Source organism: Lytechinus pictus, unplaced genomic scaffold (assembly GCF_037042905.1).
Source record: "Lytechinus pictus isolate F3 Inbred unplaced genomic scaffold, Lp3.0 scaffold_19, whole genome shotgun sequence".
Classification (NCBI taxonomy): Eukaryota; Metazoa; Echinodermata; class Echinoidea; order Temnopleuroida; family Toxopneustidae; genus Lytechinus; species Lytechinus pictus.
In genome coordinates this window covers 8,196,208-8,222,556 of record NW_026974140.1, presented here as the reverse complement: position 1 = coordinate 8,222,556, position 26,349 = coordinate 8,196,208, and the positions used below count along the sequence as shown (strand labels likewise).

General features: G+C 37.1%; 1 protein-coding gene across 1 annotated transcript in view; it reads left to right on the top strand.

Moving 5' to 3' along the window:
* LOC129260949 (hyaluronan mediated motility receptor-like) overlaps positions 1 to 26,349 on the top strand; it is a 34,968-nt gene that overhangs the window by 6,555 nt on the left and 2,064 nt on the right. The window contains exons 4-21 of the mRNA XM_054898959.2: positions 6,973 to 7,065; positions 8,666 to 8,854; positions 9,313 to 9,402; positions 9,960 to 10,071; positions 12,404 to 12,469; positions 13,381 to 13,555; positions 14,649 to 14,843; positions 15,391 to 15,610; positions 16,336 to 16,437; positions 19,763 to 19,936; positions 20,710 to 20,820; positions 21,435 to 21,608; positions 22,332 to 22,430; positions 22,812 to 23,092; positions 23,556 to 23,852; positions 24,550 to 24,606; positions 24,954 to 25,002; positions 25,688 to 25,864. Of these exons, the coding sequence (XP_054754934.2) occupies positions 6,973 to 7,065; positions 8,666 to 8,854; positions 9,313 to 9,402; positions 9,960 to 10,071; positions 12,404 to 12,469; positions 13,381 to 13,555; positions 14,649 to 14,843; positions 15,391 to 15,610; positions 16,336 to 16,437; positions 19,763 to 19,936; positions 20,710 to 20,820; positions 21,435 to 21,608; positions 22,332 to 22,430; positions 22,812 to 23,092; positions 23,556 to 23,852; positions 24,550 to 24,606; positions 24,954 to 25,002; positions 25,688 to 25,864 (2,661 nt within the window). The remainder of the gene's footprint in view (positions 1 to 6,972; positions 7,066 to 8,665; positions 8,855 to 9,312; positions 9,403 to 9,959; positions 10,072 to 12,403; positions 12,470 to 13,380; positions 13,556 to 14,648; positions 14,844 to 15,390; positions 15,611 to 16,335; positions 16,438 to 19,762; positions 19,937 to 20,709; positions 20,821 to 21,434; positions 21,609 to 22,331; positions 22,431 to 22,811; positions 23,093 to 23,555; positions 23,853 to 24,549; positions 24,607 to 24,953; positions 25,003 to 25,687; positions 25,865 to 26,349) is intronic.

Genomic DNA, 26,349 nt, shown 5'->3' with positions numbered 1-26,349 from the left:
CTTTCGCTACCAGGACCAAAGAATCCGGATTGCGGGGAATCTTGCTCGAAAACTTGGGGACAGGCGCTCACCAGGACTAAATTTGGTGTGATAGTTTGGGTAGGCATTACAGAGTTGAGTATTTATAAAGCGTACGTAGTCCCATATATGGTATGTACTGTACTGCAATGCGCGCCGCATCGACGAAGCGATGCACGGTCGTGGCGGGGCCCACCCGCGTCGGGCTCGCATCTATACAGAGATGTGTAGCCGTCGCTGAGGCACCTCAGCGTAGGTGTCCTCCTGCTGTAGAGCATGAGTCTATCGTGACTCGTAATAAATCTAAGAATGACACCCCATTTTTCCCTGCCAGTGTTCGGGGAACCTCCGAACAGTTGACAGTGGAATTGCATAGTGGTTCTCCTTTGAATTTGATAAGTGAGTCTACTGCTGATTTCTTTGGCCTTGAAGTTGTAATCGATTCGTTTGGTTACAGTGACTATGTTGACCCCGAAGTGTCGTTTGCCTTACCATCTGGCATTGTTGGCATTACATCTTTTTCTCTTTTCCATGATGGATGTGAGTTGTATTATGATGGTTTCGTGGTTGAAGATGGTGTGGTGAACTTTGACGTGATGGCTGGGGCTCCCTTTATGGAGAAGAATGATGTTTCCATTCGACCTTCTAAACACCAAATCATGTTTGGGGACTACCATACTTTTTCTTACATGTCACCATCTGATCAATTCCCCCAATCTAGTCCCACTAGTATGAATGAGCTGGATTGTGCAGTGGGTATGATAATGCAAGGATCTGAGAATGAGTGCAAACACACTAATCCTGGATTTGACAGTGAGTGTAAACACACACTCCCACTAAATGAATGTTCTCAAGTATACAGAGAGATCATGGATGTTGGGTGTAATGTTTGGTTGAATGAGACTGAAGCTGAGCATCCACACATTCACAAGTCCAATGACATTAATAACATACACAGTGAGGTCATTGATATTAAGTGTACTGTAGAGGTGAATGAGACTGAAGCTGACCATCCACACATTCACAAGTCCATTGACAATAATAACATGCACAGTGAGATCGGATTGATGACCAGTGTGGAGACTGAAAGTACACGTATTATGACTGAGTATAATGTTGGTAACACAGACTTGGGATTTGCGTTGCCACTACGTGGGTTGAAGATGGATGGTGAGATTCATGAGACCTTGAGTGAAAGTGTTGAGAATGTCACACAATCCGAAAGCTGTAAGCCTGCTGTGAGTACTGATAATAGCTGTGACCGTGCTAAGCCATGCATAAGCACAGTAGGTGAAGTTGGGACACATTACAATTGTCAAGTAAAACATGAACATGAAATTAGTTGCGACAGTGACCTATCGTTTGTAAAGGTTGTAGGTGAAATTAGGCTACATAACAACAATCAGGTAAAGTACGAATATACACAATTTGATAGTGTTCCTGATACTGAGCTTAGCTCTGTTGTTCCCGACACTGAGCCTAGCTCTGGTGTTCTTGATACTGAGCCTAGCTCTGGTGTTCCCGGTACTGAGCATAGCTCTGGCATTCCCGGTACTGAGCCTAGCTTTGGCATTCCTGATACTGAGCCTAGCTCTAATACTAAGCCTTCCCATAGTGTCTTGGTAATGAGCCTTACGTTAGCTCTCTTGTGTCTTGTAATGAACATAGCTCTAGTGGTAGTATGCTCTCCTTTCATTGCTACTCATGTTTTGGAAGCTGAACCTAGCCTTGCTGTTGCAGGTTATGTACACAATGCTGACTTCACTTCAATAAAGCATTGCGCCGGCATTCGATCGCTTTCGCATGACCTTTATTCTCCTTTCGCTACAGTGGAGAACCGTATTCGCGAAATCCACGATCTTCTTGAAAACCGAACCGCTGACTACCTGTCGGACGTAGAGTACATCGATGAGAGTACCCGTAGTACAGATCGTTGTTATTTCGGTTTCGTTCTTTGTACACGTGATCATGATATCGATGAGAGTACCCGTAGTACAGATTGTTGTCATTTCGGTTTCGTTCTTTGTACACGTGATCATGATATGCCCAGGCATGTACGTGGTGTCCGCAACACAGATCGTTTTCGGCATTTCGGCTTTGTTCGTTATACACGTGATCATGATATGCCCAGGCATGTTTGTAGTGTCCGCAACACAGATCGTTTTCGGCATTTCGGCTTCGTTCGTTGTACACGTGATCGTGATATGCCCAGGCATGTTTGTGGTGTCCGCAAAACAGATCGTTTTCGTCATTTCGGCTTTGTTCGTTGTACACGTGATATGCCCAGGCATGACGCTTACCTTGATATTGTGCTGTGTTTCTCTCTCACCTACAGTTACCATTTCTTTACAAGTATCTTACCTTGTGAGGTATTCTATGTATGCACAGCTCACATGCCTTCCGTAGCTATTACCATCTGGTCACCCTACATGGTCTGTATAGCTTATAGTGCAAAAGACAAGGATTTGGCACCCTACCTTAGTCCCGTGATGTCTACCCTCCTTCGGAATCCTCCTGATCGATTGATATTGCCTGTTGTCCATCATGCTACTGATTCTGATGTGATTTTGCTGCTATCTTACCTGTGTGGCTACATCAGTTCTGGTAACCAGTCCTCTGCATATTATGTCATGACTAGTCTTCCCCCCTCACGGCTCTTTGAGGACAGAAAAGCGGCCCACAGTAGCACACCCTTACTCCATGTTCATGGAAGTTCGTCACGCGCCGTCTTTCCGGTGGCCGACCCAGTCCGTACCCCTGCTGTTGTTGATCAGCCCTTGAGGATCCAACCCCCCGTTGGATCTTGGCCTAGATGCGTCGAGACAATTGAACACCTGGATTGGCTTCTCTGGACTTGTGGACCTCGCCCACCATCGCCCTTTTCTGATCGAACTCGCATGATCCTCAATTTCCATGATGGACCTCGCATGATTCCCTACCCCCCTGATGGAACTCACTTTTCTGGTCCCAGTGTGGTTGTCATGCGACCTTGGCCTTCTGGACTCTTTCAGGCTCATACAGTGATGTCATCACACGCTACAACAGTTTCTGCTGCTTTCTGATAACTGCCCTGTGTGCTTAAAGTTTCTGCGCGCTTCGGCATTCACGGTGGCCCACACCCCCCCCCCCCCAATGGTCATATCTGCAGTAGTGACATTTATGTTTAAAGAGTGTATACATTTTACCACTGTTGTTGTATCACGTTTTTTTTATTATTCATTTCCTATATTGTTACTCATGTTTTGCTTTGTGATACAGGTATGATTTGGCTATTTTTGTACTTCTTTAATATACGCCCCTTTTTTATCTACAGATTTATACAAGTATTGGGTTGCAGTTGGATTTAAATTTTTATGGTTTTACCAGAACACAAATATAAATGTGTTACTACACAGATTGGGTGCGGAACATTGGTTACGTTTTGTATTAATGCATGCTATAGTTTTTGAGTAATATTTTTGATGTCATGTGTGCATACATTTCGGCCGTTTCAGATTGTTAGTAGTGTACTGACCAAATTTGGAAACATGCCTTATTTTCTGAGATTTTTATGTTCAGTAGTAACTACACATGACTTATCTCATTTGTTCACATTTTTTAAAAAATTGTTTATATGGTAGTGATTAAAGAGTGCTCTTGTGGTATTATTTATACCTTTGCTTTGTTGGATATAAGTGGCATGTAGGCATGCTGTTGTACATTATGTACATAATTTTACCGGACAGTGAATTTTTTTTAATCGTTCTAAGCATGTTGCATTTTACTTGTAAAGTAAGCAAGGGTAATTGGGATTAGTGCATTGTTGTAATATATTTTGAGGTTTGCTATCAACGACTCGTATAGTGGAATTGTTACATGTTCTTCATCCACGCTATACGTATATGGCTATTATTTGAGGTCTGTTATTAATGACTTGTATAGTGGAATGCTTTATGTCCTTCATACATGCTTTACTTATATATTGCCTATTATTGGAGGTGTGGATTTGATCCTTATCATTTGCACATTCATATTTAGATTGAAATAATTATGGCCAGTTTTGGTGTACCAATTGTTTAGTTGTTACCTTACGTATGTTACCCTGTTACTTAAATATTTTTGTTGGTGTTCATGCGTTTTGAATATTATTTCATACAGTCAAATTGAATATGCTTGGTTTTGGATCTGTTAAAGAAAAAGAGAGAAATGAAAGAAACATAATCACGCCAGTATGATTTACTGTTTAATTGTGCCACCACAAGTGGCTTACCATACATGTATGCGATGACTCTGCCACGGCCAATAAATGTCTCAACACCTACTTAAATCGTCTGTAGTTTTCCCTTTATTTACTGGCGCAAGACGAGTTTGAAATTTTAATGTAAAAATCAGTTTGCTCATAAAACTGGACAAGATTGGTTCGTGATACGACAACGTGCTTATTCAACGTTTGACTCATTAGCATTTCTTTTGTATTCTTTGTTAAATTTCTCTCACTGATCCCTGAAATGACAGTGAATTCAGAGTAACACTTGCGTTTCTGCGCAAATCGTTTCTGATACACTTCATTTTTGTCTCGCCTGCGTAGCGGAGGGAGACATAGGTATCACTATTTCCGGCGTCGGCGTTGTCGTCATCAACAATTGTGTTGTACACCCAATAACTTTCTATAGCTTCGAGGTGGGATCACCAAATTCATACCAGAGGTCCATCTCCTGAAGGCACAGGTCAAGTTCGAATATGAGTCAAATTGCAATAAGGTCAAAGGTCAATGAACTTTCCATGACTGGCACTGTGCTGTGTTGTACACATAATAACTTTGTACACCCAATAACTTTCTATATCTTCGAGGTGGGATCACCAAATTCATACCAGAGGTCCATCTCCTGAAGGCACAGGTCAAGTTCGAATATGAGTCGAATTTGAATAAGGTCAAAGGTCAATGAACTTTCCATGACTGGCACTGAGCTGTGTTGTACACATAATTAATAACTTTCTATATCTTCGAGGTGGGATCACCAAATTCATACCAGAGGTCCATCTCCTGAAGGCACAGGTCAAGTTTGAATATGAGTTGAATTTGAATAAGGTCAAAGGTCAATGAACTTTCCATGACTGGCACTGTGCTGTGTTGTACACACAATAACTTTCTATAGCTTCGAGTTAGGATTGCCAAATTCATACAAGAGGTCCATCTTTTGAAGGTGCAGGTCAAGTTCAAATGTGAGTTGAATTTGATTAAGGTCAAAGGTCAATGAACTTTCCATGACTGGCACTGTGCTTTGTTGTACACACAATAACTTTCTATAGCTTCGAGGTGGGATCGCCAAACTCATAACAGAGGTCCATCTAAGTCATATAGCATACATGTAGTTTTGACATGCAGTCTCTTCATGACTGCAATATGCAGGCGAGACAACGCTTGGCGTTTGCCTTGTTTATTGTTTGTAACCTGCCATGCATAAATGATTTGCTAAGCTGTTGGTCTCAAATTATAGATGAAGATTCCACTTTTACCATTAGTATCAAATACATAGTATCAATATGTTTAAAGGTCAAGTCCACCCCAGAAAATGTTGATTTGAACACATAGAGAAAAATCAAACTAGAATAATGCTGAAAATTTCATCAAAATCGGATGTAAAATAAGAAAGTTATGACATTTTAAAGTTTCACTTATTTTTCACAAAACAGTAATATGCACAACTGGGTGACATGCAAATGAGATGGTCGATGATATCCCTCACTCACTATTTCTTTTGTTTACTATTGTTTGAATTATGAAAAATTTCATTTTTTACAGATTTGACAATAAGGACCAACTTGACTGAACCATATGATATTAAACAATGCTAAGTCCACATGTTCATGGAGGAATTAATCGTTGTTTTACCGGACAATAAGGAGAAAATTCGAATATTTTATATTTCATATAATAAAATACAATAGAAATAGTGAGTGGATGATGTCATTAGTCCCCTCATTTGCATAATGACCAGGATGTGCATATAACTGTTTTGTGAAATTAAGCGAAACTTAAAAATGTCATAACTTTCTTATTTTACATCTGATTTTGATGAAATTTTCAGTGTTATGCTTGTTGGATTTGTCTCTTTTTATTCAAATAAATTTTTTGTTGGGGTGGACTTGTCCTTTAATAATTGTGAAATCTATCTCTAACAATGGGTTTTCTTTTTTGTGGGATGCACTGTATAGCTCTGACTTTTGACATTGTGTGTTATAAGTTTTTTTCACATGATGTGAAACAAAGATGCTTTATTCGATGAGGCATATTTATTTACTAATTGTGTTGTACATTGCCTCTGAAGAATAATCACATTAATCCATTTTTAAAAATGAAGAAAGAATTATTGAAAGCAAGAGGCATGATCCCTCAGCATGCTCAGTGGTAACACACAACATCTGCAGGTGCAAAGCCCATTGGGCCTATGTCAATGTGTGTTGTGCCTACCTCTTTACTATTAAAGCGCAATGATTTTGTATTGTGACATCACCAAAACGTTCTATGGTACGTTTGCGATGGGATGAATTTTGCGCATTCAGCTTCCCATTTGCTTGCTTACATCAAGCAAAGTTGGCGTAGTACAATATAGGATAGCTGAGGATTTAGTCCTGTATGAAACTTCTGGCAATCCATTTCAGGGTTCTTTCTACGACATGTGAATTTGTTTCTGATTGATTTTGTCTTTAAAAAAAGAAATAAAAACTGTAATAGCATGCCAGGATAGAGTAGTGATGTAATCTATCTCTGAATCAAGAGAAGATACTGTATTCAAACAGATTCATACATGTGTCCAGAGCACAAAGAAGACTTTTCCAGTGGCAGTAACCGCAGTGGTGTTGCAGATATCAACATATTTGAAACGTCATAACTTTGAGTGAAGTCCCTATTACATAGGATTTTGCTAAGCATTGCATGTACATATTTTTTTAAAATTGTTTTTACTTTTACAGGTTAAAGGAGTCGAGAGAAGAAGGAATGCCTCTACTGTGAGTACACCACGTCATCAAGCAGAGAATGGCAAAATAAAACAGTTAGAAGCAAAGGTGAGTGCGTACTCATTTTTTCATTAACATAAAAGATTTAATGTCAAGTGTCAAAAACAAAAGCAAGTGGAACGCCTCTGGCAGTCTCGCCTGCATTACGCAATCTGATATAGCAGCAGTGCTTCCTTTGAAAACAGCTAATGAATAATTATTCACAGAAGAAAACACTAATATGATAATAAAATATTATGTCCATTGACCCAAAATTACCTTTGACCATGATCATGTGACCTAAGACATGTGCAAAACAATCATTCATACTTGATTACCCTTATGTCGATGTTTCATGAGCTAGATCAATATAAAATAGACTTCCTAAGTTATGATGCCAATTCAACACATACTCCCAACACGACCAGAGTTCATTGACCTTTAAATGACCTTTGATCTTGGCCATGTTCCTGAAATGCACACAGGGTATTCAGGGAGACATTGCTGCTCTTATGTCCAAGTTTCATGAACTAGATCCATAGACTTTTAAAGTTATGATGACAATTCCACAAATACCCCCAACATTACCAACGTTTGTGGACCCTAAATGACCTTTGACCTTGGTCATGTGACCTGAAACTAGCACAGGATGTTCAAAGATACTTGATTACTATTATGTCCAAGTTTTATGAACTAGACCAATAAACTTTCAAAGTTATGATGACAACTCCTCAAATACCCCCAATATGGCCAAAGTTTGTTGACCCTAAGTGACCTTTGACCTCCATCATGTGACCTGAAACTTGCACATGATATTCAGGGATATATGGTTGCTCTTATGTCCAAATTTTAATGAACTAGATCCATAAAATTTCAAAGTTATGATGACAATTCCTCAAATATCCCCAACATGGCCAAAGTTTGTTGACCTTTGACCTTAATCATGTGACCTGAAACTCAGGCAGGATCTTAAGTGATACTTGATTACCCTTATGTCCAAGTTTCATGAACTAGGTCCATATACTTACTAAGTTATGATGACATTTCAAAAACTTACCCTTGGTTAAGATTTAAATGTTGACGACGTCGTCGGAAAAGCAGCGCCTATAGTCTAGCTCTGCTATGCAGGTGAGACAAAAACACTGTGAAAGATTCGTCTTCGAAATGCATCATTCAGAGCATCTGACCTGTAATTGTTTGTTGTGTTTGTATTATCACTATATTTTGCTACAAACTTCATGCACCTACTTGCCTGACCCAGAGTTTATAGTGGGTTGATGGGTTTATGTGCGCAAGATAACATGTTTATAATGGTTATAGATATGATTATATTCCGCATACTGAGAGGCTAGAGGATTTGGTCAAAAGTCAGTCTTGTGATAAAGGATAGTTTAGCCATCAATCATCTCGCAATGATGGAACTTTTGTGTTTTGCTGATCACTTCAGTTCATCGGGTCATAATGCGTTATGAATTATTTTGTGTGCGTGCGAAATAAGATGACATTGCCCCTCAATTTTTTTTGTTCCATTTTTCTCCATCACATGCAGTGACAATCGCGCAAGATCTAGATGCGTGTGTGCACTCTACATACGCAGTAGCAGAAAAACTTCATTCAAAATGAAAGTTCATTGCCCCCTCGAATGTTTTGTTTTGTTTTGGTTCTACAGATCAAACACCTTCTGCTTCAGGAGACCGAGATGGGTCGAAGGCTCCAACAGGCGCAGGAAAAAACGGAGAAGCTCGACGGGAAGCTACAGGCCGCTTACAAAGAAAAGGCCCAGCTTCAAGCCCAGTTAGCCAAGTCAGAGAAGCAGATCATAGAGCTATCAAGAGCCAAGGATGTCCTTATGAATAAGGTGAGTTTGAGAGGCCAATCATATTCATCGTTGCATACTTCTCTTGTTCAAAACACTGGCAAAGAACCAATTAGTGTTCTTTCATATTTGCTATCCACTGCAAACCTTTTTTTTTTGTTACAGGGGCCTGTTTTATAAATGACTTACAAATGCTATAACTTTGACATTTGATATCTACCAATGGAAACAGGGCTCAGCAGCCAAGCACAATCAAGGTTTCCATGATAGTTGCCATAATGACAGAGTCCCCTAATGAAATGGGCCCCTAATCAGACAGAGTCAGGAAGATAAGCCATTGCTAACTTACAATGGCTCTAGGATGCACAATTATGCATCCAAAATACATAGTGCTGCATCCAATGAATGGTAGATATATGGTAATGAATGGTTATTCTTGGAAAAAGTATTAAAGTAATATGTTAGAATACATATGATTCTGTTTCCTATTATTCATACAGGTTGATAATCTGGAGAGTACACATTCAAGGCATAATAGTACATCAGAAGAACTTGATGCAGCTAAACTTCAACTCAAGAAGAAAGAGAAGGTGAGATTATTAAATCTTAGGTTATTTGATAATAAAATGCAACATATACCTTTTTGACATTTTTATATCTTAGCTTCCCAGGCGGGGCAATCAACTATATCGCTTTACACATGCGTGATCCCCCCCCCAAAAAAAAAAAAATAATAAAAATAAATAAATAAGAATAAGAATGAAAATAGAATAAAATTAGATTTAAAAAAAAAAAAAAAAGAATAATACAATTTCTTTGAAGGGTACTCGATCATGACGTGTCACAGCGTGATGCAGTTTGGGGTGTCATAGAGGCTAAAATTAAGAAAAAGGAGTATGTTTGTGGAGTGAAACACATGTTTTAGGGGTTATGTGGTTTCCCATTCCCCTTACCTGAGTCGAGCGTGGCAAATGAAGATCAAGGATGTTAATGCTGAGGTGGAAACTGAACCCTGTGAGCTACAGTTTGGGGACATATCCACCAAACCACAACACCTCTACAACAGTTTGTACATGTAGTAGTTGCCATGAATATTCATCTACTTCTCATTATACTTCGACTATCTTTCTTAATTCAATTGCTTTAGGAGCTTGAACAAATCACAACAGAACTGAACAACAAGGTGAATTCCCTGCAAGCTGACCTTTGTGCAGCTCACACCAACATCAAGGCACTCCAGGAAGCCAGGCACGCTTTAGGTAAATATGCCACATTCTTATCTTTCCTACGGGCATTGCAAGAAACTTACATTCAATTTGTGCATTTCATATTACATGCGCCGCCAACACTTTATGTTCATTACCATGAAAGGCCTTAAGTACAGTTAACTAACATACTTTTATTCTTTAAATTTTGTTCTAAATACATTGATACTCATATTCTCTATGAATCCGGGTCTCGTAACACAAAGATTAGCGATTAATCGTACGCTTGATTTTCACGATTAATTGTACATTATAGTAAATAGAAGCAATCGTAGAAAAATGTTAGACGATCATTGCTAAACTTTGTGTTTCGGGCCCTCGGTCATCTTATCCATGTCTTCAGTTTTCATGATTTTCTTGAATCATAGATTACTTCTTTCTCTGCTTCTGTTATGATATGTATCTTAATCTCATTTATTTTCCTTTTCTTTTCTTTTCACCCTTCTTTTTCCTGCTTTTTTGTCCCTTCCTTTTCCTGCTTTTTCTTATTTTTTTCTATTTCTCTTCATCCAGACAGCACAAAAAGAATCCCCAAATATATGTAACCAAGATCCCTGCACTAATATGTAAATTAATGACAGTCTGAAGGATACCATAGCAAATACAAAGACAATAGTCTTGTTAAATAATCTTTAGTATTTATAAAACTTGAAACAGGGTCGACATCTCGATAATGATAAAGGATTATTCAACACTTCATGGAGAATTGGAAATATGACAGTGAGAATCATTCATTTCTTCAAATTTGAGAAGCTTTTAAATGTAAATGGAATGTATGCAAAAAAAAATGCAGCAGACTCGTGCTTTTTTATACTTTTGTAGGCACATTGTTAACTTCTGTCCATTTCATTGTAGAGTTGTTAATTATGTCACACTGACACTAATCATAAAGCTTCATTTTATTGACTGAAACCCATTCAAGAAGCATGCACATTATATTGTGCTTTAATTTCTAAAGCACTTATTTGTTTTTCATCTTGGCTTTTGGACCCTTGTGATGCAACCATATTGTAAAATAGTGTTGGCTTCTATTCAGAGTATTAAACATTCAATGAAATGGCAACTGTCTTTCTTGTTACTGTCTCCTGTTAAAGTGTGTGTTTTTTTGTAAGTGTGCACTTTAGCAAGGAAATCCATGGCTATTTTTATCTTACATCAAATAAGTGAAAGTACTTCATGTAGAGACATTGTTTTTACCAAAGTGTACTGTAGAAAAAATGTATAGAAAGAGGCATTACCTCACATTTCTGTTTATTAAACTAGGGTTAAAATTCTGTTCCCAAACAAAGCATCGCTTTATTAATTACAATGTGCAACTGTTAATGTTGAGTGGGGGAAAGTGAAGCCATTGACAGCAATGCGATTTTAATGACCTAACTGGTGATTTGGATGTGTCATTTAAATTAAAAAAGAAACATTCATCTGATAAAATTTTGAGATTATTCAATATAGATATTTTGGGTTGAAAATTGCTATGATTTCATAGTCAAGTACTTTGGTTTGGAAAGGTGTGAAATATATCTATTTTAAGTATTTGGCAAATGAAAGAGTTCAACATTATATGAGAAATTGCAGGAGAAAAAATTGTATTAAAGGCAAGCTAGTTGGGGATTGACTTGAGGGGATAGGACTGGACATCTTTAGGATCAATGGGTGAGTATATACTGCAAAGAGCATAATAGTCTAAAATTATTAGAAAGATAAAGGATATGATTATATTCAAACTGTTTAACTATTGAATCATAAACATCATTAAAAGTTGCACCTTCTTTTGAATTGAATTTAAGTTATTGGAACATCATTGGTATCTTCCAGTATTCTGTTAAAAAAAAAAGATATAAAACAATGTCAAACATGCAAAACATATGTTTAATATGTAGTTCTGTCTTTTCTCTTTCTTTTCTCTTTCATATATTCCACAATATTATAAATGTATGTGTGTACAGTGGATACTCAATATTTTCATGTGTATAATATGTATTCATTGTAATTTTTCACTGACAATAAGTTGGAATTTTCACTGTTAATCCATCTTTTTATTTAATTTTATCTATTTATTTTGTCTTTATTGAACAAGGTAGCCCCATCAGTAATTAGAATACTGTTATACTAGGGGGCCCTACATAACATAAAATATTTAAACGTGAAACTTTTTAACAACATGTAATTTGTTTCACTCATATTCATGCATGCACCTGTTAATGATCCATTTTGCCATGAAATGGGTATTAACATTATTTCTAATCTGACTCTCAGCTAAGTTTGTCTGTGTTTTGATTAATTTTATAACCACTAAAATACCGATGTATATTTTTTTTCATTTCAGAACTAACCAATCAAGAAATGAGAGACCATGGAGAAGTGATTGAGGACGAGATTAGGCAACTTCAAGGTAATATATTATGATAAATGTAAACCTTAAAGGACAAGTCCATCCCAACAAAAAGTTGATATAAATAGAAGGAGAAAAATCCAAGAAGCATAGCACTAAAAATTTTATCAAAATCGGATGTAAAATAAGAAAGTTATGACATTTTATAGTTTTGCTTAATTTCACAAAACAGTTATATGCACATCCTGGTCGATATGCAAATGTGCAGACTGATGACGTCACCCATTTCTTTTGTATTTTATAATATGTATGAAATATGAAAATCTCTAATTTTATCCCCATTGTCACGTGAAACATAATTTTATTCCTCCCTGAACATGTGGAATTACCATTATTTTATCAGTTTATGGTTAAGTCAAATTGGTCCTTATGATCAAATCTGTAAAAATTGAATAATTGTATAATTCAAACAATAAAAAACAAAAGAAATAGTGAACGAGGGACGTCATTGACACTTTCATTTGCATATCACTGAGTTGTGCATATAACATCCGATTTACATCCAATTTCTATGAATTTTTCAGCGTTGTGCTTGTTTGAATTTTCTCTGTAGATTCAAATCAACAATTTTCTGGGGTGGACTTGACCTTTAAAAGTCCCAGGCTATTTAAAAATTAGTACAAAACAGGCACCTTCCCCCTCCCCCGTTAATATATAAACTTATTTCATGATACTTGGACATAAGGGCAATACTAAGGTACTTGATAGACCCTCAGTATTCAGGCTTTTATTTGGCCATTCTTATATTCATATATGCAGTTGTTAAAGAAGATTTTTAATTTCCTGTGAATGTCATCAACCTTGAAGATCCAATCGATTTGTGACTTTTTGCATGAAATATGTGAACAGATTTCTGTACTTGACCTAGAGCCGACATATTGTGACCTTTGACCTTACCTGACCTCTTTCAGCTGTAACCGATTGCCTTCGGGAAGAGAACATCCGTCTCCAGGACAACCTGAGCTCGGCCATAGTTCAGCAGGAATCAACAGAAAACATGATAGAAAGAGTCAAGAGAACCCTTCTGGAGACTGAGTCAAGACTGGATGAATCTGTTGCTAGTGAGGCATTCCTCAAACAATCCAAGTAAGTTCCCCCCTTTTTTTTTTTAAAACAGAGGCCCCCGGTAGATGAGAGTCACCACCTTTGCATGTTAACCCTAATTCTCCCGGGGGGGGGCCATAATGGCCCCCCCCCTTGACAATTTTCGCGATATATCTGCTGCGCAAATTTTTTTGACCTCGCCGCTCACTGACTTTTTACTTTCAAGTCTCGCGCAAATTTTGAGACCAAATTTGTGACGCCCGGGTACACGGTTACGACATTACGCAACATTATGTAAGTGCATGTCAGACCCAAAATTGCTCATAAACGTGATTTCATGTACAAATCCAATGCAAATTGTGTATTTAGCCAAAATTCATAAATGTATCATTATTTCTACTTTTACTGATTAAACTGAATTAATTTTGCCTTGTTTATGATCAGAACTAAGTCTGGAATGATTTCCATTGAAAAAACAATAAAAAACAAAAAGTAAAAAAACAAAGAAATACATAAGAAATTCATAAAACAATAAAATACATAAGAAATTGATTTCCGAACCGAAGTTTTTTTAATTGCGATTGTTAAGTTTGCTACAAAGATTTTTTTTACCAAAAATTAGCATTCTATGAGCTTTATTTAGTGAATTATAGCAAAAAGTATGATTTATGCATAAATTAGCATAATTAATTCATATAAAATAAAATCTCATTATTTTGGAAAATTTTACCATACAGCCTTGTAGATTACATCGCACACTACCAGTGTGCAAATTTTTGCGTCGCTCGCGCAATCGGCGGCCGAGATCTTAAGGGGGGGCCATAATGGCCCCCCCCGGGATTGACAAGAATCAAAATACCCCGGGAGATTGAGGGTTAAGAACCCACTGCACTATTCGTATAAGAGTAGGGGAAACCCCTGTGTAGTGGTCCACCTGCACCCCCCTATTAGTTATATCGGGAGGAGAAACCTGCGGGTCATCGTGATTCAGTTTGCTTTTCTCCTCCCCGGTACAGGTGACACCAAACAAATAATAATAACATGATATTTTTTAAGCCGCCAAACTTTGTATTTCATGTAATTATTATAAATCTTGATTACTAATCTCTTTTTGTGTGTGTGTGTGTTTTTAAAGGTCTGAGTTGGGAGAGAATTTGAATCAAGCCCAATCAACGATCTCTTCTCTTCAAGAGTGGGAAGTTCATCTCAAAGAAGAGATCGTAAACCTTCAATCTCAGCTATCAGCATTACAAACTCAGTTTGAAGAGGAAACAAAGGAAAGGAAAGATGCCGAAGAAAAAGTTACCAATCTGGAACAAGAATTAGAGAGGTAAATCAGTATATATTTTTTTTATTGGGGGGGGGGGTTCTATAGACCTTATGCATATGACATAATCTCATAGCGCCCTCCCTCAGAGGATATAGGAAGACGTGTGAATGGAGTTGTCAGAAATGCGCCAGCTGCAGATCGCCAATGCGTGCAAGGCAATGGCTTTAGTCTCTAAGATGGCTGTGCGATAACATCAATGCAGAAGGCCTATAGCTCACTTTTCTTCATGACTTGATGATCTATAGAATACTTTTAGCTAATTATTTTCTTCCTGTTTACATTACATGCACATGTTGATTTTTTGGTCAAGGAATGTGCTGTAGAACAGAATAAAGAGCAAATTCAAAGCAACATGCATTGTTCTAATTTCTATTTGCATTGCAATTGTTCTTAGGCCTGTCTGTTCAGCAATTAACATTTGATTGATTTTCTTAGTGCCCTGCAGTATGAAAAAATGAAATTGATTGTTGAATTAAACACAATTTAATGTTTAGTAAACACTCTACAATAGATATCAGGCTTAGTTTGTTTGTGAAACCTCTCCCAGGACTGAGGCCACTACTACGGAGAGTCTGAGACAGATGAGTGACAAGTACCAGGCACTGGAGACCCTGCTAGCCCAAGCAGAGGCAGACCTAACCTGGGAGGCTGATACCCACAAGGCTCAGCTTGCTGCGGCCGAGGCCATCAGCCAACAGAGGGCAGCGGAGTGCGAAGCTTTACAGATTCAGAACAGGGATCTCATACATGCGTGTAATGTAGAGAAGGTGGGTTTGTTCCGATGGCCCTAAATGCCACCCTATTTTTATTTTATGTTCCATTTTGATAATAGGAAAGAACTGCATTTATAATTCTAATCAATTCTTGACACATAATTGTGTCATCAAATACTTGTTGATTTTAACCTACAATGATCGGATTAAAACTTCAGCTGTATAAACTCCTTAATCTCATTCATTTAGTATGAATAAGGGTCGCTAGTTGCTCATGATTTACAAACAGCCCCCTCGGGTCCTTGTCCTCTTGCCAAAATCTTGGGAGGTCGTGCGGCGACTTAAAATAAGTATTATGATTACAATCAAATTATGCATGGATTACAACTTTAGCAAGCATAGTTTAGCTCATACCTGTATGTAGTTTGGATACTGAATGAACAAGAAATACGATTGATATTTGCGAGTAACAGGTAGGATGCGAACGCTGATGTCTATTGAATAAGTATTTAGAGCATCATGGCAGCTCATTTTTGGAATACTCCCCAGGGAGTGGAGATTGTGCATACACTGTATGTGGCAAGCCGGAATCCAATGAGCAGGGATCTAGAAAGTGGTTAGACGCATTGATGATGTAATAAGTACTTCATGAAAGCAGAAAATTGTTATTATTAAAAGAGAGAGAACAAAGAAAAAAGTGTGACATTGCGGCTGATTGATGTATAATTCCAGATAAACTGCATCCATGTAATTAAATGTTTTTTTTTTATTGTTTGTAGGAAGAATGTGATCTTCTGAGAGAGCAGTTAGAAGAGCTCACAGTTGAAGATAAGAAAGATTTAGAAGGGATTGATAACAGGTTGAACCAGCAGGAAAAGAATGTAAGTCATCTTCATTATCTATTCCCTTTGGGTAAAGTGCAGGTTCAGTAATGGGAAAGATTATAATTGCATTGGGCTTTCTCGTTCTAGTTTTCTCATATATAGGAAAAGTATAGTAAAATTGTTTAAAGTGAAGGTTCAGCACTAGGAAAGGATGTAATTGAAATGTGCTTTAACTCTTACTCTGCCAGGCCCAATATCCCTCTACTGCCAGGGATATTCGAGGGAATCCTAAATTGAGAAGCAACTGATTTCAAAACGGTCATAATTCTTTACCCGTACGTTGTATAATAAAACCTTCTACACATGAAATGATGCATGGTTCATGGGCTTTATGGTCGTGTTATTATCTTTCATATTTGCGTTTGGAAAAATGGAGAAATGGAGATTTTTTTCAATAAGTAAAACCTAGAAAATTATGATTTCATGAACATTTCAAAGAGTAAATAACCTGAGGAATTGTAGAGATACCAAGAAATTAAGAAGATAAAATGAAAGTTCAATGTTTACCCTTTCAAATGACGTATGTATTGATGAAATTGAACAAACAGAAATAACGAAAAATAATGCTCTTTTGAATGAAATACTATTTTGCTATTCAAGTTATTTCCTCTGAACTACGATAGAGTATGTATAAACACACGCAATTTAAAGCAACCTGTTCCAAAAAAGGGCATTGTCGTCGATCAAGTGACCAATTACAGCACAGCTGTGCGATCCCCACGCAAACACACACAATAATATATTAGAGCCATGTATCTTCAAAGTGCGGCCAACCGTACCCTTTCATTCATGTAGTCTTCAAAATAAGACTCTGTAATTTTTTTATTCGTAGTGTAACAAACAAAGTAATTGCCAGTCAGAAGGAGACAAACTATAAAAGAACTAAAGATGATATATTGAAATATAGATAAAGAGGGGTCGGACAGATTCAATAATTACAAGTTTGGGGTATAAAATCCCACAAAATGATATGGGCGTTCATGGCAAAGTGCACAAAAGTAAAAAAAAAATAACGTTTAGTTTTCGTGAATCAAAGAAGAGGGAATGCAGATCAGTTACAAACAAAAAAATCAATACAAATTTTCAAAAAAGAAAATAGGCCTATTTGTTCTGTATTACTGGCCTGACCAAAGTAGCCACCTGTTAACATTCTACGCGACTACATACTCTTGTTTAATGCCACCAAGTCATGAACAATAGATGCCCAGACGTAATTTACCACAGGATGTTCATAGAAATCGGGGCTCACGCGCGTCTTTTGATTTGACTTTTGAATACTTTCAAAGGTTCCGGTATTGATTTATTATGGGTGACCCAGGTAAAGAAAAAACAATTTGCCCCCCTACAGAAAAATCCTGCATCCGCCCAGGGCCTCCCCAGCTCGTAGCACTATCCGTGGTAAAATAAATAATTTGTTCAGATAACATAGTGTACAATAATATGCGTGGTATAAAGAAATGTAATATTCAACCCGTTATCATCGTTATCATTTTCATTTCTACTCTCTAAAGTCGTTTTAAAATCCCCTTGATAGTGACGTCAATGATGCAGCAAATAACAGGTCGGTTTGATCGGTTTTGTTAATGTATCCCTTTCTTTCTTTTCCTCAAAACATCTGATATTACTGTATATACTCCGTTTACTTTTTCTCTGACCAATGGTTTGATTTAGCAAAGGAAAAACATCCACCTTGAAAAAAAAAAAATCTTGAGAAGAATGAAGCGGTATTATCGGCCGTTTTAATTATCACATTTGTTTTTTTTTGTTGCTTATTCCTATTTTATTAGAGGAGAATATTGAACGATTCATATTTTTGTGAGAAGTTTGAATATGATATTGGTAAGCATAACAATGTCAGTCATTCTTTTTTTGTAATAGTTCGGGCTATAAAAACACAAACAAATATGAACCGTTATTTACCTTATCTTAAGTTTATGAAGAGAGAGTTTGGCTGCAGAAGGAATGCAATTGATATGATTACAACAATTATTTTTGAATAATAATCATAATGATGATGATTCTGATTCTGATGGCAATAACATTAATAATAATAAGAAGAAGGTGAAGGAGAAGAATAATGATAATAAATAAATTATAACAACAATAATAATGATTACGATAATAGTAATACTAATAATGATAATAATAATAACAATAATAAATGAATAAATAAATAATGAGTGTGATGATTGCAGTGCGACGAGAGTTGGAAATGACAGCCTTCTTTACTCATATATTTATAACGAGAACAATTTTGTGAGAATGCTAAAAAAAAAAAAGTAAAATACCTTTCCCCCGCCCCCCAAAAATCTCCCCCAAACCTTGCACATTTGCAGGCAGAAAAAAGCCTTGACACAAGAATACTACCATACCGGCCTGCACGTCTTTCGGATGGTGACGTTAAAGGTCGGTCCCAGACGTTAATAATCATATCTGACTGATACACGTCTGACAAAACTCAAATACACACACACACACACACATGCAAAAGACCTGATAAATAGCTCATGAATATTCATAAAACAATAGCGAATGGGCGAGTAGCGTTGGGTGAGAGACATCGTACCGCTCTGTCATTGGTCAATTCCGAGCTGAATGCCTTCGCACACTCGCCTTTGCTCTCCCCATATAAGTACGTGTATTGCTACACACAACCTTTATATCACACGTGTCTATAGGGAAATCTTGATTCAGATCGCGGCAATATCCTAAATCAACTCTTCAAAATAATGATGCAAAAATCCCATTTTACTCAAAAAATGTCTATGTAAACCACTATTTTTTATATGACAAAAACAATTGTGAATTCCTTGCCAATATAACAACATAAAAAACACAGAATATGGTGTTGATTTTCTGGCTGTAAAATTGGTTAAACAAAAAAAAGTTACTTGGGCAACTATAGCTGCCAATGGCACTAGAGGGCTATGGGCAGCTATAGCTGCCAATGGCTCTTAAAGAGTTAACTTATAAATACTTGCCAACTATCCCTGTTTAATAGGGACGGTCCCTATTTTGGGAAAGAGATTAATGAATTTTCTCCCATAATGACCTTGTGTCCCTCTTTCTTTGTGTAACTTAGTCCGAAGGGTTCTGTGGAAAAGTTAGCAACGTCACTACTTTTCATTTCTTTTTAACCCTTTGTCTTATATATGGACTTGCATTATTAGCCGTTATGTTTCTACTCTCAGCAAAATTAAGCAAAACTCAGTGCAATAGATTCAATACAGGAAAAGGTGTTGCCAAAGTGAGAAGTGCTTGGTAATTGAGCCTTTTTGCTTGAAGAAAATACTAAGTAGTTATCCTTCTCAACCCCTAACAGAGTGAAGACATGAAGGAGCTATGTGGAGACCTTAGCAAACATCTCAAGGGTATGGAGCAGGAGAAGACCAAGGCCAAAGACCAGGTCCTGACCCTGGAACTCACGGCCCAGAAAGAACAGCAGATGCTTGAAGAGGAGAATAACAAGCTTTCAACCGCCTTACAAACTGAAAAGGTTGGTGCCGTAAATAATAAGCCATTTCGTAAATACCATTTGCACATGAGCAGATGAAGGTCATGAAACCGAAATTCTAAAAAGAATACTTTTTAAATCACTGAGATGAGCGTGCTTATTCATATGTTATTTTAAAGCAGGGCTCCACACTATCCCTTTTTTACTTCTGGTCCGACCTGATCATGTCGGACCAGTTTTTCAATTTTTTACTGGTCCAGACCTAAAATTGACTGGTTCGCCAAAATAAAGAAAAACATTAAAAAAATTTAACATACTAACAAATAGTACACACAACATAAAATTCATGAGAGTCATTACTCAATATTGGAGAGACATTTTTTAAGATGCGAGAGATATTTCTGTAATTTACAAAAGAGGAGAAAATATCATTCGTATCAGTTTGATACATGTTTTCCTGGTCATGTCGGACCAGTAAATCAGGCTATTACTGAAAAGTTACTAGCCCAACAGCAATTTTTACTGGTCTCGGACCAGTGCCAGTGTCGCACGCTGATTTAAAGTATGCTTGCTATTCCATTTAAAGTACATAAACAAAGTGTTCATTCAGGGTTTGGTATATGGCAGCAGGTCAAATGAAAGCCATTTTAAATGCAGGTAATGCAATCTGTGACTGAAAGCATGACAATCCTTGATATCAGGAATGCATGGCAAGTTTCTGTTGTGCTGCCTTTTGAGAATTCCATTTTGCAGCTGTTTCCTCACAAATATATAAACTTTTTACTTCATGCACTCTGTTTCATTTATTTTCTTAGGAACAAGTTGGTTTACTCCAGAATAAACTGGAGAAACTGGGCACTGAGATGGAAGAAGAGTTAAAGGAAGTGACAGGGCTGGATGAGAGACTACAACTCCAAGAAAACGAGGTGTGTAGGGGGTTTAAAATGAAAGAGAGGAAGAAGAAGAAAAGAAAAGAAAAGAAAGAATAAAAAAAAGCTCAATAGACATTCAAAAATTCAGTTTGCCACCCCCCCCCCCCCAGCCCATCCCCCCACCCAGGATTAATCAAGGTCTTGATTGTGACAGCGCTAATTTGAAGGACTTCAAGGTTACTAGTATGCAAGTACGGATATTATGTGGGATACTGTTTAGCAGCTTAGCCCCCGTTATAGAAAAATGTGTGTTTGCAATAATTAGTTCTGGATTTTGGAAGACACAAATATTTGAAGGTTATAAGGTCAGTAGCTTATTACAATAGTTAATGAAAATCCCTAGCTATTTCTTTCATGAAAAAGCTCCCATGTTCTCTCTCCGGAGGGGAATGTTTCATGGAGTAACTTTTCAGTGATTTTTCACTGACTAGCTTGCCTTCTCCTCTGTTCTCTCACTCTCTCTCTCCTGGGGAGTCTTACATGAAGCAGTCAGTGATTTTTCACTGACTGATTTGCTCTGAGCCAATCAGATGCCAGGATTCCAGTAGCGAACAGTTGCCAGTGAACATCAATGTGCCTATTTTCATCATTTTCGTCATTTCCACCAGATTTGTGCAATGAGAGCAATCAAGGACCAACTCCAGGCCAAGTTAGACGAACTAATGCAGGAGAAACTCCAACTGATGGCATCAGTGAAGACTATGGAGGAGGAAAGGGAGGAGGTTAAACAAAACCATGCGATCGAAAAGGAGCGACTATGTCAGGAACTTAACGTTGAAAAGGTATATCCTGAAGAAGTTACTACTCTACCATAAGATCAAGTTGATTTGAATGAAGAGAAAATATGAAAGAAGCAAGACAGTGAAAATTTGTTTGTGGATACCAGCTGAATATGTGCAGATAAAGGCCATTTATACCCAAATTTTTCCTTTTTACAGTCTAGTTGAAAAAATTTGTACAGTAATTAACATTACAAAAAAATGTGAACTTTGATGTGTGTTGTATTTGGTTTTGTTCAGCTGGATAAAATAAAACGGCAAGGAAGAAAAAAAACATCAAATCAAATTCGTGCAGACACTTTCAAGATATCTGTGACTGAAAATTCATCATTCTATTAATCTCCTTGGGGGGATTAATATAACACATGTTCATCCATTAGAGACTGAACCCGCATATATACAGGCTGGAGTATATAGAAAACATACAGTTGAGGCCAGAAGTTAACATACACCCAGGAATTTTACTGAATTCCATGTCTAAACTTTTGGCCTCAACTGTATATAAAACATAAATATATCAAATTCATTCAGTAATAAAATTGGGATTGTGATTTTTTTGGTGCAATTTTTTTCAGGGCTTCATTTTTACAGCATATCACTGACCACAAAAGCAATGATTTATCAGGATTTGATGCACATGCTTTTAATGTGTGTCCTTTAACATATCTGCTTGTTGGAACGATCAAGAGCGTACAATATCACTTATGTTGATTTGTTTGTTTACAGGAGAGAGTTGATGCATTGGAAGTTCAGCTGACTGAGCTCAGTAATGATTTTGAAGAGCTGAGTAATATTGAACATAGACTTGCCAAACAAGAAGGAACAGTAAGCAGAGAGTAGAATCTTATCTTATTTAGTAGGATTTTTAAGAGGGAATGCAACACTAAATAGGATTTTTGCCATTGAATTGGGATTTTGGATCTTGTAAGAATAATCTTTTTTCAATTAGAATATCAGCAATTTACAAACATCATTTTAAGTTATAAAATAATCATCAATTGCCAAAAATATGCACAGTGATCATGAAATAACAGTTTGTGGATAAGAGCCAAGAAAATTGTTGTTTAAAGGTTTTGAATATGAATTATAAGCTTCCTAAGCATTAAATATGTATATACAATGTTATTGCATGAGTGACCATCCTGATATCAGTAAAATAGTGAATACATGTAATAAGAAACCACATTCATTTCATCATTTAAACAGGCTGAAAACATCAAAATGGACAAGGATAGACTTTGTTCCATGCTGAAGTCGGCTCAGGACAGACAGGCAAGTGCAGAGCAGGCTCTGGACCAGGCACGGTCCGAGCAAAAGACTGTACAGAGGAGTCTAGAGGAGCAACAACAACTGAGTGCTAGTCTTGAATCCAGCCTGAAGATCACTCAAAAAGCTAAAGAGAGTCTAATGACACAGGTAGAGCTACTGCAGGCAGCCAGGAAAAAGCTCAGTGCAGACTTGCTGGCAGGCCAACAGAATGTCCACAGGTAAAGTAGGATCAGGGCTTCGTAAGACAAAGGCTAGCAATTAATCCCTATTTTGAAAGAACAATTACGTGACTATCTACTCATGAAGACCGCTTTTCTCCTTTCCCTTTATATGATGGTGTTTATATTTTTAAGATTCACCGTACCAGACTTGAAGTAATGTGAAATCTGTCATGTCCATTTTAACATGAATATCTAGTAAGTCAGAAAGAATCAGAGTAAAAAAGAAGTTGCTTGTTTCCCTGACCTGGGGGTGTTTCACAAAGATTTAAGTGTGACTTCGAGTTGCACTTAAATTCTACTTATATGCGGTATAAAAGGCTTCACCACATTGGTGCTACTGGGTATTTATCAATAAAATCGTGCGTTATATATTATGTGCTCTTAAGAATTTAAGCAAGACCCTAAGTCACTCTTTGTAAAACACCTCTCAAGGAGTTCTAATATTTTATTTCCCTTTTAGGCTTGAATGTGAAGCAACCTCTGCCAAACAGGAGAGCTCCACCTTACGTGAACAGGTCACCAGCATGGAGACCACCTGGAGGTCTAGGGTTCTAGACCTTGAAGAAGCCTGCAGCCACCAGCGGGCGGAGTTTGGGCGTCGACTGGTAGACACCCAAACCAAGCTGTCGCAGAGCGAGGCCGAGAGGCGGAAAGCTGGAGAGGAATACGAAGCCAAGAATTCTCAGATGAGAGAAAGGCTTGAGGAGAGGATTGAGGGTCTGGAACAAAGACTAATCCAGCTTCAGACTGAGAGAGAGTAAGTATATAATGGAACCTGCCAAAAGTTGATAGTTGATCAGTGAGGGCAGTAGTGAGAATGATATTCATGAGGCAGTCTGCAGGCACAGACCCTGATTGAAACTTTGATCAACAAGTGGGTCTTCGCAAAGACTAGCACATGTTAAAACTTGCTGTTTAAAATCGGGCAGAAAAAAAGTAAAATTTCATGTTAAACAAATGCTTGGTCATGTACAATTATTCACACGTGTGAATGTCCCCTAGATTCTTATTTTGATAGGGAAGCTTTCTGGAATATTCGGCAAAGCAGCGGACCTCAATTTATGGACAAGCTAAATTTCCCTTCAGCTCATTTAGGGAAGAAAACATGAAAGGCTGTATGTACATGTCAGGATGAAGATGTCATTTACCATGATGGGGAGAAGGGCGGTAAATTTCATAATTTGGTAAGCATTTTGTTGATAAATGCATGAATTTTCATGTCTTACCTGTGATATGTTCAGTCAAAAATCCCACAATTCATGCAATACAGGAATAAAAAATATATAGTGCATCAACATTTAGCAAAAAGTTTCACATTCTAGTGATTGTTTAGACACCAAATTGATATCTTCTTTATGAATATCCTGAACTCTCTAAAGATCATGAAAAAGATCATCTTTATATTATACATAATAGAAATTAATATCTTTTCAATTTATATTTCATTTTATCAGAAATCATCAGTGCATGGATGAGGAGGCAGTGGAAATTCTTCAAACTGAATGTCAGAGGTAAGAATATCTCTGTGTTCTTTCAATAAGCCAAGTCACAGTAAGCTTCTGATCAACTATTCCCAAATGACCTTTTCCATTTTCATTAGGATAAGCACTAGCACTTCAAAATGAAGATATTGCATAAGCTTTCCAGACATAGCATCCAGTGGTATTCAAATTCTATGAAAGAAAGATATGGTATAAATAGAAATACAATCATTAAAAGCAAAGTAATTGAGACACATTCCATCTCATTTAACCAGCAAGAATAGATTTCATCAGTTTCCGATTTAATGACAGTTTGTAATGCCGTTTATCATGAATGACCTTTTAATAAACTGATTCTTTATTTGTTTTATTTACAGTTGGAAGCTCAAGTTTGAGGAACTTATGGAAAAGGTTGCTCCTTTTGAGGTAAGCAGGGGAATGATGATATAACAGACTTTAAGCAGTTCAAGAAAAATACAATTACACAAACTTTATGACGAAGATTCTGCTAGGATCGAAAGCTTAGGCCCCTTTTTGACTTTCTAATTTACTCCATTGGCTCTCTTTTATTAGATAAGCAGTTTTCAGCAGCTTCTTTTTGCCAAACTTTATTCAATCAGTATTTATAGAAAAGGAGATGTAATAGAAGGAGAGAAAAAATCGACAACTACTAGTATATCGAAAAAAAGAAACTGTCTGTTGATATGAATCTCAAAACTTCTTCAAACATTGGCATATCACCCTAATTGAAATAAGTCTGTTACGGTATTGAAAAGAAATAAAATAATGCTTGTTTTTTTTATTTACTGAATCCTTTATTCATAATTCAAAGACTTGCAATGAAATCTGGATGCAGAGAACATTGAAGAATCTCAAGTATTTTCCATACAACACAAGAGCCCGTTAGACTTCTCAGAAAGGTGTATCCATACAGTAACTCTTAATGAAAATTTTAGTTATTTTCATTTTTTTCAATGTGATGGCGTTTGAATAGCAATCCTTTAGCAGCAGTCTATTTGTCACTTTCTAAATATCGTTACAGAATTTGAAAACTAACAATAATTTTTGGCATGACTGTTTTGTTTACCTTTGTTTGTTTGTTTTTTGTTAGGATCAGCTAAACCAATTTGAAATGGAGAGGCGAATGCTGCTAAGTCAGAACGACGCAGCACAGAGTGAGGTCAATAAGCTCAGTACCGATTATGCGAAACTTCTCGGCCATCAGAACCAGAAACAGAAGATCCATCATATCATGAAGATCAAAGATGAAAACGCTCAGCTCAAGAAGGTATGTTGATTCAGGCTATTGAATAAATATATGATTGATCAATCAATCAACAAAAATCAGTATTTCCAGAGGATACATTATTAGACTACACGATCAATGTTTCATTCTTGTTATAAAATTTTGTGTTTGGGGGCATCTCGGTCTAGTGGTTACGACTCGTGCCTTTCAATCAGATGGACATGGGTTTGAATCCCAGCCATGGCGTGTGTTCCTTCAGCAAACAATTTACCCACATTGTGCTGCACTCAGCCCAGGTGAGGTGAATGGGAACCCGGTGGGATTTATTCCTTGAATGCTTAAGCGCCTATATGGCTGCTGAGCTACAGCTAGAGTAATAATATAAAACCAAATATCAGGTGCTATATAAATGGACCATTGTTATAATTATTGATATTATTTTGTGGTGGGGGGGATGCAAAGATATGTATGTCCAACCTATTACTGTTCTTAAGATTATTAAAGTATTGTTTGTATATTTTTCCCCT